Genomic DNA, 13,897 nt, shown 5'->3' with positions numbered 1-13,897 from the left:
TTTCATTAAATGGAACAATAAGATTATTATTTTTCAGGTCATTTTAGCAATATTTACAAATGTAGAAAATTGACAATATTGATAATAACCAAAAATCTCACTGTGATCGTATTGCGCAAGCGTGCTATTCATTTTTTTTTTTAGATAGACAATTTATTATATAATATATATTATTCAAGTTGGAAATCGTATTAGAAGGTAAATTATTATTTTCATTAATTAAAAAATTTGAAAATCAACTTAAATTCAATATATTGAATTTAAGAATGGGAGCATGGAAGCAACGTAGTCGACTGCAAAGCGGTCGACGGAGGCGCTAGTAAATATAAAATAATCTAAAACATCCAAACTGTGACACTTTGCAGGGAATGGTATCTTTTTTTTCAATACACCCCTGGGAACTAGAATAGAGAAAAGCAGGGTGAAGCAGGTGTCAAAAATATAAAAATGTATGTCACATTTTGGACGTTCTACTAGAATTCCAGTGGAAATTTACATGAGTTCATTCTAAACTAACCTTAAGGCTGCAGTCCCATGGCAGCGTTTTGCGTTGCGTTTTGTCACTAGATCATGAGTGTAAAAGAGATGCAGATATATGTTTGCTATGTTTACACTCTCAGGGTCTAGTGACAAAACGCAACGCAGGACGCTGCCCTGGGATTTCAGCTTAAGTATAGTTTTTTTTCTATTAGAATTATTTTTTCGAAACGATAGGGAACCTTTTTTTAAATATATATATAATTGAATTAATTTATTAATTTTTTGAATGCAATTGCATTTTTTTTTGTATTTCTATTGATTTTGTTCACTATATTATAAAATATAAGCCAGATGGACTTATAATAAAGTGTTGAATGCACGTGTTTTCGACAGCGGAAAATAAAAGTGTAATTGATAGCTTGGCCAACTTTTTTTTTTTTTTTTTTTCCTTTTTTTTTAGTTCATTAGTAATACTCCCTGTGACTCTGCAGATTCCATGGCATTTCTCGGTGAGGTGTAGATAAAATAAAAACCGGGACATGCAGCTCGTCTGGAATTCCAGCTAAAATTCCTCCCCTAGGAACTTCAGTATTGTGTGATTGAAAGCCAGACGAAATACGTGATAGGTATTGGTATGATGTAATTAAAAGGAATGAATTAATACTTATCATCAACCCCCCCCCCCTATTCCTCTCCCTCTGTCTATAACGGCGATCTTCAGCCTTTATAATTAATTTTCAGGATATATATATATATATATTATAGTCAATTGAATACTCAGACTTTAGAGGTTGATGAAATAATTTGTCGATATTTATATTATATATATATAAGTAATTCTCAGTTAAAAAATGGAAATAAATGTAATAAAATTGTATACGTATATAAATACAAATGTTTTTTCATTCTGAAAGTTTAGTGTTATTTTTTCACAATTTTTTTTTTTGTTTCACAATTTGTTTAAAGAAAAAAAAAAAAAATTTTAATAAAAACTTTTTTCTAGACGTTTATTGATAAAGTTTCCTTTGTCGGAAGAGAATTATTTTCCTGTCTGTCTTTTCATGTATATATATATACAGGTCGAATAAGTAAGAACTTTTATACGACGCATGTCGTTATACATTCCGGCACTTTTCCGGTTTGCATGAAAATTAAATTGCTGTTCGCAAACATGTGGGCCATTTTATATTACAGCCTTGCAGGCAAGGAAGTGGAAAATGCGAAAATAGGACAAGTGGATGTTGAAACGAAAACACTCGGGTAATTAATTTTAGATTCGTTAAGAAGCAGGAAACTTAAAAAGACAATGCATTATACTGATTTTTTTTTAATTTTTCAAAAAATATACATTTCAAAGATTTTTTTTTCTTTCAAAAAAAAAAAAAAAAAAAAAATGACCAATGTGTGAAATATTTTTTTTTTAGTTTGAAAAAAATATTTGTATATAGAAAATCAATTAATAATAAATTGAGATTTTGTAACATGTGGGAAATTGTACTAATTAAGTTTCGAGGCCGCAAAGATTATTATTATATATGAGAGAGAGAGAGAGAGAGAGAGAGGGAGAAATATATATGTGGATCACAAACCACTATGTCTTTTCTGAATTTACCGATTCAATTGAATTTCACGCTTAGGCGCATAGTGTCGACTATTGTGCTCATCTCATGACCTAAATAATTATTCCCTTCTGCCGAAATGAACACGAATAGTTTCTATCGCAGTCACCTGAATTTGAACTAAATACCCATTCTACTTTCTATTGTTTAATCAAGTGAAGGGTTTTACCTAAATTTACTATCAAATTTTAAATATCCTACCATTTTTTATATAATACGTATTTTTTCTCTATAAATTTTCTCCGATTGGTTTCTATTGTCCCCACACGTCATTTGTCATAATTCTCGTCTACTATACCGTACCCTGCTCTAGTAAAAATTTAGTGAATTTATTGTTAAAATTAAAATTTACTATAAAGTTACTAAATTTTCACTAGAGCAGGGTGCGGTAGTTGACGAGAATTATGACAAATGTAGCTGAAAAATGTAAAAACACAATTCTTATTATTATTAATTAATTTAATTTTTGACAATTGAAAAATTGTTGCGCATGCACACAAACAGGGCACATGCAAAGCAAAAACAAAGCAAGTACAGATTGCAAGCTGTTGTAGAATAGCCTTCAAGAAAAAAAAAAAAAAGTGAAATGACACTATGAGGGGATTTTCGCCGTTTGAAATTAAGCGGCTTACTTGCCGAGTCCTGAAGTTAGGGCTACCAACGTAATTGCAAAGCATGATTTCATCGTCTGCTTTTGTTGTGTGTCGTTTCGGTTTCCAATTGTGTTGTCAGTCTTGACTTCAGGCCTCGACAAGTAAGCCGCCTAATTTAGCACGGTAAAAATCCCCTCATTTCTAAATTGAAAATTAGAGATGTCAATGTGAGCATTTGGCATTTTTTAAAATAAAATTTTACAAAATTAAGCACAACATATTGCAGTATTTCTGATATTATAATGTCTAATTTATACTTAGAAAAAAGAATTCTTAATTTAAATATAGAGATCTGTGTTTAATTTATTTTATTTAATTTAACACAGTTCGTATGTTTTAGTTTATATGCAAAATATCCATCACTTTCATTAAAAAATATAATTTGTTTAAATGCATCAAAAAAAGCTAACCATTCCTTGCAAAGTGGTACAATTCGGATGTTGCACTGATTATTTTATATTTATATATTGTCAATGTCAATAAAGGCCTGAGCAGAATGAAATCTCTAATCGTAAATCTTAAACTTTTACATGAGAGAGAAAAGGACAAAAGATATTTCTATCCTTTTCTCTCTCATGTTAAAGCTTAAGATTTACGATTAGAGATTTCATTCTGCTTCGGCCTATTCGCAATCGCAATCGTAAACGGAAGAATGGGTTAGAGAAGGATAGTCATATATTGGTGTTCTTCTCTTACTAAAGGCCTGAGAAGAATAGAAACGTAACCGGAATCGTAATCGCAAACGCAACCGGAAGAATGAATTAGAGAAGGGTAGACATATTGTTTGTTCTTCTTCAACTCATTATTCCGGTTGCGTTTGCGATTACGATTCCGGTTACGTTTCTATTATGGGTTGGCCTTAATTCCTCCGTTTGCGATTGCGATTACGATTCTGGTTACGTTTTTATTCTGCTTAGGCCTTAAGATTTTGACATGATTCTTAACCTAACTAACATTGAATCAAACAGAAATGTTTTATACTATGTTTCAATTAAGACAAAATGGTTTAACTAAAAATATTTTTTTCTCAATGTAGAGAAGAATTTTGTAGTTGAAATAATAATAACCAGTTTCAGTGATGAAAGGAATACTTTAATAATATAGGGGGGGGGGGGTGATTTGCACATAATAATACATATAATTATTGAATGCGAAAGTTAATTGGTGTTAAAATACACCTAATCGGAAAACAAAGTTATCAAATTAGTTGCAAGTTTATATTGTGTATCTAAAGTTTTCTGGAAGCAAATGTTATATACATATCAATTAATTTCAAGCTTATTGACAGTTGAGACAGAAGACAAATAATGTGGATATAACATAAATACATAACGTTGAAAATGAAATGATGCTTTCTAAACATATAAAATAAATTAAATATGTAAAATATTATGATTGTATGGACCAAAATAATAAATAATAATTATTGACGAAATATAAATGAAAATCAAGAAATGTTATATAAATATTTTGCAGCAAAAAAATTATCTATAATTTTTTGTATATATTATTTCATATGTGTATTTTCACATGTTAAAAATTAATAGCATTTGCTTAAGAATAATCTGTTATTATTTCAGTGGAAAGAAAGGAAAAAAAATTATAAAGAATTGAAAATTTTTGTCTTTTCATAGAAAATGATAAATTAATCAATCTTTTTCAATTCCATTTCTATCTAATTCTTTTGTATTTCCTGTTGGCGCTAAGTTATAACAATATTATGAAACAAATGAAAGTATATACACTGAGAAAAGTTAAACACAGACTTCGTACTAAACACACGTTCAGATAGTGTACCTAACCTTTCGAGTAGCATCGGTTCTAAATTGTATCGCAGCTGCGCTTTTTGGTGGACAGATACTGTACTAAATCGTTTGTCCAACAAGTTAAGTCAGAATCTGTACTCAATTGGCGCTGCTGCTGTTCGATTTTAGTACTGCGTCTGCACATGATTGAGGTACAATATCTGTCCCTCAAAAAATGCAGATGTTGCGTGAGGCTGCAGTCCCATGGCAGCGTTTTGCGTTGCGTTTTGTCACTAGACCATGAGTGTAAAAGAGATGCAGATATATGTTTGCTATGTTTACACTCAGGGTCTAGTGACAAAACGCAACGCAAAACGCTGCCATGGGACTGCAGCCTTAAACTTCTCTCAGTGTAGAAAAACAAATTTGGATCCTAGTTTTTCTTGAGATAATGATATTTAAATAACAATATCTCAAGATCTAAAAAAGTCTGGATGAATTTCTTTTTAAATTAAAAAAATAAATAAAACGGAATATTTTTTAGAAATTAAAAAAAAAAATTTTTTCTATTATAATAACATTTTATTTTTATTTTATAATTTTCTAAAATTTGTAAAACTTTGTAAAAGTACACAATGGAGAAAATAAAAAAACAAAAAAATAAGTAAAAATATATAAAAATTTATATATATGGTTGATTCTTTCAAAAAGGACAAATCAAAACGTTCACGATTTTAGACGGTGTTTTTGTTAAAAAAATAATAAAATCAATTGCATTTAACAAAAATCTGCCAGACATACGATAAGATTTAACAATTTTCAATCGTCAACCGCCTCGCCGCGCGCGCCGACATAAAATCTTTGACCTCAGCTTTTGTTTGCAATTATTTATTTTAAAAAACGGACCGATTTTAGTGAAAATAGCAAATTTATGTTTAATTATAGAAAATCAAGGTCAAAATTCAAAAATTAAAAAAAAACCAAAATTCACCATTGGAAAGAGCATGAAAAAACCTTTGAAAAATATACCTGCCAAAAATTTTTTTATTGTATTTATAGACAGCAAAAATTCAAATAGTAGGCGGTGTCAGGGAAAACTGATAAAATTGACCCCCATCTATCTCCCCCAAAATTTAAAAAAACTCAAAATTTTTTTTGGGGGATATTTTACAATCAGATAGGACAACAATTTCCCCAAGTTTCACTTTTTTTCGAGAAATCAATTTTTCAACTTAGGACATTACACGTAAAATGCCTCATATATGTATATGTACTTGAAATTGAGAAATTCATTCATATAGTGGGCAAAAATGCCCTACGGCATGGTTCCTATGTCACCCTTCATTTAGGACGTCATTTTTCAAAAACTCATATCACTAGTTTTAGAATTTATTCTAGCTCGACGTGCAGAGCATTGAACTTTTTTTCTTTCATTTTCTATATATATTCGTCTCACCCCTGTGCGCGCAGACAGTTTGCGAAAAGTTCAAGGAGGTTTTCGTCTGCCGCTGGTAAGCTTTTCCTTTCGGAAAAAGAGAATTTTTTGTGTTTACGATTTGGGTGCAATGCGACGAATTTCTTAAAATGACTTTTCCTAATTCTCAATTTTCACAAAATCTAGTTCTCCTAAAAAAAAGAAGAGAGAAAGAGTCCAAGCTTTTTCCGTGATGTTCTTGATTCTTGTGTGCGATATCCATAAATCTTTCCCCTTTTTCAGCTAGACTCAAAAAAAAAAAACTTTAAAAAATATTTATTCTGAATATATAATAAAAAAAACAATTATATTTATTATTAACAAATTAAAACTAAAATTAAAAATTAAAACTTTTTAGTAATTGGTTTATTAATTTTTTTTTTTTTTTTTTTATGCTCAAAGTGAAATTCAATGAAAAAAATTTTATTTTTTTAAAAACCATTTTTTAAAAAATTGTTTGATGAAAAATACCTTAACATTATTATTTGGTTTCATATATATATATTATATATTTTCCGACTACTTTTGAACTATTTACATTTCCTTATCAAGATTCTTTTGAGATTCATAAATACAGAATGTATAAAACGTTTCATATAAATTTTAATTAAAAAAAAATTTTTTAATCTTTAAAATCAGTAACTCATAGCCTTCAAACTCAAAATCCTTTTAAAGATATGAATTTCAAATAAATTATAATTTATTTTTAATTATTTACATTTTTAAATAATATTTTTTCTGAAACCTTTTTATATGTTTTATACACGCATATATAAGAAGTTTATATATATACTATTGCCGAACATTAATTTAGCATGATTCTCATTCAACAAAATTTTAAGTGATTCAAATTTTTAAATGCCAAAATTTCCAATGTCCCATTATTAAAATTAGATCTATTTTTAAAAAACTCGAAAAAACAGATTTTTAAAAATTCATAATTTCAAAAATTTGAGCACTTATAAAAAAATACGTAAACCTTTCTTTCTATAAAGAACGAAAAAAAAATATTTTCCGAATTTAAAATGTCATAAATTTCACGCGTGGAATCGCCTATATTCATACTTTTTTAAAAAATAATTTTTTTTTTACATTGTCCGTTAATTTAACTTTTCTGTGTTTACATTGAATTTTAAAATATCATTCTCTTGAATTAAATTGTAATGATTAAGAATTATCTTGCATAAATTTGCTTGTCATTTTCGTATTGTAGTTATATATACTTATTCCACGTACGAAATCATATAGAAGTTATAGGGTGTTTTTTATAACTATTTATTTATACATTTGAAAATTCAAAATATAGAAATTTTGCTTTTTCGTTTAATAAAAAATTCTATTTATTTTAATTTGCTTACACTGAAAAAAATATTTATTTAATTCAAATAATCGGTTACTTGACTATATTTTATCAAATAAATATTTATTTATATATTTATTTATTGAAAGTATACGGGTAGAACCCATATATTAAATAATTGTTATTTGAGTCAATTAAATGGTATTCATTCAATTCAGATAAAAATTATTTGGTTCAAGTGAATATTATTATTATTTGATAATTGTCAAAAGCAACCATATATATGAAATAAATAAATTTTTTTTCAGTGTATGAATCTATAATATTTTCTTCAGTTTATCTTAAATTTAGCAAAAATAATCTTTACTTTTATTTCATATATGTTGAATAAGTCGTAAATAATTTTATTGCAACGCATGCGCAAAATAGTGTCATTGAACATTTTAGTATTTCTTCATCTACTGATACACATCAACTGATCGAGCAGCATAGATTAGATGTATCTCGAAAATGTTAATTATTATCCATTAATTGACAGGTAATTATTGTTTACACGATTCTAATTACAATTTAAATAGGTTTTCTTTATTACTTTTTTTTGTGTATTTAAAAATAAGAATATTTGTTGTAATATAATAAATAGCTAGAAAGAAAGAATTATCACAGAATGTTAAATTTTTTCGAGTCATGAGTTGGAAATGAAATGAAAAAATTGTGTTTTATGATATTTGTTTTTTAGAACTACATATTTTTCGAAAATTAAATTAGCAAATTGATTAGAAATGCGCATTTGAATTTGAATCAAATTCAGTTCTATTTGATTCGAAATTTTTTTTTGATTAGATTAGATTTGAAATAATTATAAATGATTCGATTCGAAGGATTAAATTACATTGAATTACTCTTAATTTTTAATTACAGTTTATAAAAATAATCATATAAAAATGGTGTTTCATATGATTAAGTACTATTATTGGATAGGTAGTTTTTTAATTCATTCACTTCTTGAAGAAAAAGAAACTTTAAAACTTGTCAGTGTGGTAAGTGTTCAGTTTTCTCTAAAAGATTATATAATCAGCAACTTCATAAACGCTCGAGTGAAATTTTTCAGGCAAATTTGATAAATTTTTGAAAAATCATCTGCCATGTTGACTCATCTACAATTTTGAATTTTTGAAAAATAATTTCAGATTTGTAATAAGTGATCTCAAAATAGATCAAAATCAATTTGATTTACAATTTTTGAAAATTTTATTTTTATTTTACATTAATTTCAAAAAATTCACAACAATTTTTTAGATTTTATCATAATTTTTAAATTATTTAGATTTATATTCATAGCAGATGAAAATGCATAAGAAAATTATAATCTGGTTTCTTGCTCAGATAACATTTTTTTGTGAAGCTGTGTTATTAAAAAAATTCTATTTTAAATTAGTATTTAAAATTTTCGCATCAATTGAATGCAATAACTGTTTACTGTAGGTTTTCCGTCACGGCGATCGAACTCCAATTGTGCCAGTAGAACAATATCCAAATGATCCTTATAAAGATTATACTTACGGTAATCAAAATCATTCAGTATTAACTGAGGTGAGAGAATTTTATAAAATTAAATAAAATTATTTTAGATATAGCAAAAAAAAAAATCTAAGAACTATATATTTTTTAAATTTATGGCCAGAGTGGCAAATGGAGAGCTTATAAATTAGGAGAGTTTCTTAAAAACAACTACAGGACATTTTTAGATTCAACACCTGAAAGTGTTGAAGCTCGATGTACAGATGTAAATCGAACAAAAGAATCTCTTAATTTTGTACTAAAGGCATTGTATCCTAATTTTGTCATTCCAAAAATTACTAATCCTATATTCAATGATTCACTACTACTGCCACAGATGTGTAAGAAGTAAGTCTCAAAAATTCTTCCCTCCGTACACAGAAATTCAAATGATTTTATATGTAAATATGGGACGCATGATTATGATTATATTCTAAAAATAATTAGTTAGAATTTTCATTTTATGGAATTTCATTTGTCATAATTATTTTTGAGTCGAATCACGGTGAGCTTGAATCAAGTTTAAATGAAAAGTTTAGTAACTACAAATGTTTTTGCGGATTTTAAATCTTCGTGTTATCAAATTTGAAGGGTAGAATGACAAAAAGGGTCAAGCGCCAATTCACTGTTTTTACAGGAAGTAAAAAAAACATTTTTAAAAATTTTGCAGGTCATTTAAAAAAAAACTGAGAAAACCGTTTCGATATATTAGTATGTTTTAATAAATAAACAACAATTTGTTGAAATAAACCTACATATTAACGATAAAATTAAAAAAAACTGTGGTGCCTTGAGGTTATATCAACTGCGCACATTTTCTTTAAGCATTAATTATAAAAAAAATATACAGTTTAAAGAAAAACTGGAAAATTAGTTTCTTTCTATGGAATCGACGAAATGAATAGAAAAAAAAATTCCTTTAAAAAATTGTTTGTTTTTAAGAAAATTACGAATTAATTGCTTGCTTTGGAATTGAGCAATACTTTCATCTTTAAATTCAATTGTTCACTTAGTATAATCATAAAAATATTTAAAAATTAATAACAAAATGATTTTAAAATTGTTTAAAATTGAAAATATATTATTATTATTATTAATTTTATTAATTAAAATAAAATTAAAATAAAATTAAAATAAAATATTAAAATAAAACCTAAAAAAATAATATTTTTGATCAAAATTGAACACCACTTTCTTTTGTTTTTCAATCAGGTTGCAATAAAGTAAATTTGAGGCTATTTTATTAATTTAATTTTTATTAAAAACTGATTTAAATACGCAATAAAAAAGGAAATCCTTCTACAGAAATGTGTAAATGAATTTTCTTGATTTTTTTATGCAAAAACCTCATTTTCGATAAATTGGCGCTTGACCCCTTTTGTCATTCTACCCTTCAAAATTTATTCTACAAGAAAAATTAAAATGATCGGCGGAGGGCTTTTTGTGAAAAATCACATTTATTAATTTTACAAAAAACTTATTTGGCGTGTTTCTGTTTAATTAATTAACTTTAATTAATATTGTTTTATAAAAAAAAATCATCTTATCTTTGGATAGAGCACAGTTAAATAGAACAGAGTCACTACGGTTGGGCTACGTTTTGATTTGTGGCCATAAATTTCGTTCTACCCACATAGCACGGCTTTTTGCTGTGAGGTTACTGTGAGGATATCTGTAGGGTTTGTAAGGTTACCGTGTAAGCCTACAGTAAACTTGAGGTTAACTTAAAACTTCCGCCTTACAGTAAGCTTACAGAGTAAAGCTAAGGTAAGCTTACACAGTAAGGTTGTGGTAAGCCTACACGGTAAGGTTGCTGTAAGCTTCTTTTTAGATTACTGTAAGGTTGATGTAAGGTTGCTGTAAGGTTACTGTAAACATAGAATGTTGTTAATAAATAAATTTTATTAATATTTATGCGCAGTAGTTTTCTATGGTACATACGGCTGCGCAGTAAATTTTATTTAACAAACCCTATTGGGGTTCATGAAGTACTTTACCAAATATATAATTTAAAAAAAAAAACTTATGATATAATATATATTATAATGTAATTATTTTTAATATATTTTCATATTACTTTATGTTCACAGTAACCTTACAGCAACCTTACAGTAACCTTACGGAAAGCTTACAACAACCTTACCACGTAAACTTACCACGACCTTTCTGTGTAAGCTTACTGTAAGGCGGAAGTTTTAAGATTACCTCAAGTTTACTGCAGGCTTACACGGTAACCTTACAAACCCTACAGATATCCTTATAGTAACCTCACAGCAAGAAATTGTGCTATGTGGGTAGGCTTAATTTCGGATGTTTTCACATATGACTGAAAAGATCTTCCAAAGTGCAATGTTTTTTGTGAATATCAGAAAATGATTGGACCAAAAGTGTAAAAGTTATATAGACGAATTTTTATTTCTTCGAATTAGTATTTTGCAGAATTTTCATAAATCAGTTTTCGATATTACAGAATTTTTATATAACCAAAATTCACATCACAGAGTTTTTATTTTCTCGAATTTTTATTTAACATAATAGTCATTTTACAGAATTTTTATTGGGTAGAATTTCATTGCATAGAATTTTCTTTCCGATAAATTTTCATTTGTTCGAATTATTATTTGATATAATTTCCATATAATCGATTTTTCATATACTACAAAATTTTTACGTAACCGAAAAATCATTTTACAGAATTTCTAATTGATAGAATTTTCATTTGTCCAAAATTGCAAATGACCGAAACAACAATCGATTTTGGCGCGATTTTTAAAATCAACCAATCAAAAATTATCCATAAAATTGTGATTAGTTGATTTTAAAAATCGCGCCAAAATCTTTCTGTCGATTGTTTGTTCGGCCATTTGCAATTTCGGACAAATGAAAATTCTATCAATTAGAAATTCTGTTAAATGATTTTTCGGTTACGTAAAAATTCTGTAGTATATGAAAAATCGGTTATATGGAAATTATATCAAATAATAATTCGAACAAATGAAAATTTATCGGAAAGAAAATTCTATGCAATGAAATTCAACCCATTAAAACTTCTTTAAAATGCCTATTATGTTAAATGAAAATTTGAGCAAATAAAAATTCTGACAAATAAAAATTCGAACAAATAAAAATTCTGTGAAGTGAATTTTTGGATATATAAAAATTCTATAATATAGAAAAATCGTTTTGATAAAAATTCTGCAAAATCTACTATATTCTCCGCAGATTTTTTTCGCATAATTCTTGATAGATTGAGCTAAAATTTTGTGTTAAACTCAAAAATAGTATAAGGATTCGTTATCATGTGCCAGAGTCCAAAAAATTTTAGCTCAATTTATCAAATATTTTGCGAATGAACCTGCGGAGAAAATTTACATGCGAAATCACAATGGGTTATTAATAATAATTTCTGCACGGGCTATTAAAAAAAATTGCGAAAATATAAATTTTTTAAAATTGATCAATTAAGTTTCATTTAAATATCATTGTTTTAAGATTTATTATAGATTACTTAAAACTTTCAAAAAGTCCAAATGTGATGAAAGAGATAATCGAATTGGATGATTTTATGAAAAATTTATCGCTTCTGACAGGAAAAACAATTCGTACTTTTAGCGATATACATCTTATTTATACAACTTTAGAAAATGAAAAGTTTTTAAATTTCACGTTACCATCTTGGACTGAAGATTTATTTCCAGATGGGAATATTTTAAAGGGAGCTGCACTTCAATATAAATTATTAAATTATAACGAGAATTTAAAAGAACAATCAGGAGGTAAGGGATACAACTTTTATGGACAAAATTACAATTCACGTTACAAAAATTGTGGAAATAGGTATTTTTTTTATAGTTTAAAAAATTAATTTTTTTCGTTTTTTCTTAATCGGGTGATATTGTAGTTTTTTATTTCTAGGAATCCTGATTCGAAAATTTATAGATGACATGTTATCTGTAAAATATGGAACAATGAAGAAAAAATTATTTCTATACAGTGCACATGATATTACTGTTGTGGCTGTTTTACAAGCTCTTGGAGTTTACTTTCCCCATGTTCCAAAATTTTCGAGTGCAGTAATTCTAGAATTACATGAAATAATAGGAAATTATTTTGTGAAGGTATAATTTCATTTACTATAACTGTATATTTCGCAATTTTGCATAATGTAATATTAATCGGCCTGATATTCGAGATGATATATCGCTATGATTTGCTTTTGAATTCACAGAAAAGGGAAAACACTTTTTTGTTATTAATATTTTTTTATTTTCTTTATTATTTTTATTTAATAACTATAGTAGAACCGAATTTACTCAATAATACAGAAAATAAATAATTGGAAAGTTATAAGGGATCGAACCTGAGTTTGACAAACGCAAATTGAGAACGTTAACCTACCTGCTACAGTCAAAAGTGTTTGAGAATTTAATTTTCCACCTCTTTTGAGTTAACACTTACGTAAAAATTTTTTATTTGTAGGAAAATTTGTTTCTTTGCAGTAGTATAGATTAACTTAAAAACAATATTAAAGAAAGTACAAAAATAAATAAAAAATTAAATATTAATAACAGAAGTTGATTTTTTGAATTCAAAAAAGTGAAATATTTTTCACAAATAAGCTTTATAAGCTTATTGCAATTACTTTAAATTATTAAATTAAAATATATTTTTAGGTTGTACACTATTTAGGCGTGCCTGGAGAAAAAGTAGAATTAAAAATTCCTAATTGTAAAATTATGTGTCCTTTAGATAAATTTACTCGTTTAATGAAAAACGTTCTTCCGCCAAAAGTGAATCTGTCTTGTTCTGAGTACAAAATGAGACAAGATGATGAAATTTATACAAAAGATCTTTTGAAAATACGTAAAATATTTAAACTAGCGTTAACATAAAACAAAAATTTATATATACACCTATAAAAAAAAAATGTATTTGTCTTAAATAAATATAAATTTCTTTTAAATAAACTTTTTTATTTTGATCAAATAAAATTTTATTGGCAATTTTATTTATCCCAAACACTGGAATCAAAAGTAATTAAAAAAAATAATTATATAGAAAAATGT

At 26.9% G+C, this 13,897-nt stretch overlaps 1 protein-coding gene across 1 annotated transcript; it reads left to right on the top strand.

Moving 5' to 3' along the window:
- Nucleotides 1-7,699: 7,699 nt before the first annotated feature.
- LOC127286017 (venom acid phosphatase Acph-1-like) lies at nt 7,700-13,822 on the top strand. Its single transcript, XM_051312293.1, has 7 exons — nt 7,700-7,809; nt 8,193-8,311; nt 8,757-8,864; nt 8,956-9,179; nt 12,324-12,607; nt 12,747-12,949; nt 13,505-13,822. The coding sequence occupies exons 2-7, from the start codon at nt 8,216-8,218 to the stop codon at nt 13,721-13,723; spliced, it is 1,134 nt and encodes a 377-aa protein (XP_051168250.1). The 5' UTR covers nt 7,700-7,809; nt 8,193-8,215; the 3' UTR covers nt 13,724-13,822.
- The last annotated feature ends 75 nt before the right edge of the window (nt 13,823-13,897 follow it).

This window comes from Leptopilina boulardi, unplaced genomic scaffold, assembly GCF_019393585.1.
Source record: "Leptopilina boulardi isolate dan_hultmark-lab unplaced genomic scaffold, ZJU_Lbou_2.1 LbouV2_342, whole genome shotgun sequence".
NCBI classification, from domain to species: domain Eukaryota; kingdom Metazoa; phylum Arthropoda; class Insecta; order Hymenoptera; family Figitidae; genus Leptopilina; species Leptopilina boulardi.
Note: the sequence above shows the minus strand (reverse complement) of the source record. Positions and strands in the feature narration are given on the sequence as shown.

Excerpts from the sequence above, each read along its gene's own strand:
- LOC127286017 (XM_051312293.1), top strand. The coding sequence starts at position 8,216 with ATGGTGTTTCATATGATTAAGTACTATTATTGGATAGGTAGTTTTTTA. Across the intron at positions 8,865-8,955 it reads ATCATTCAGTATTAACTGAG|AGTGGCAAATGGAGAGCTTA; the intron begins GTGAGAGAATTT and ends ATTTATGGCCAG. Across the intron at positions 12,950-13,504 it reads TAGGAAATTATTTTGTGAAG|GTTGTACACTATTTAGGCGT; the intron begins GTATAATTTCAT and ends ATATATTTTTAG.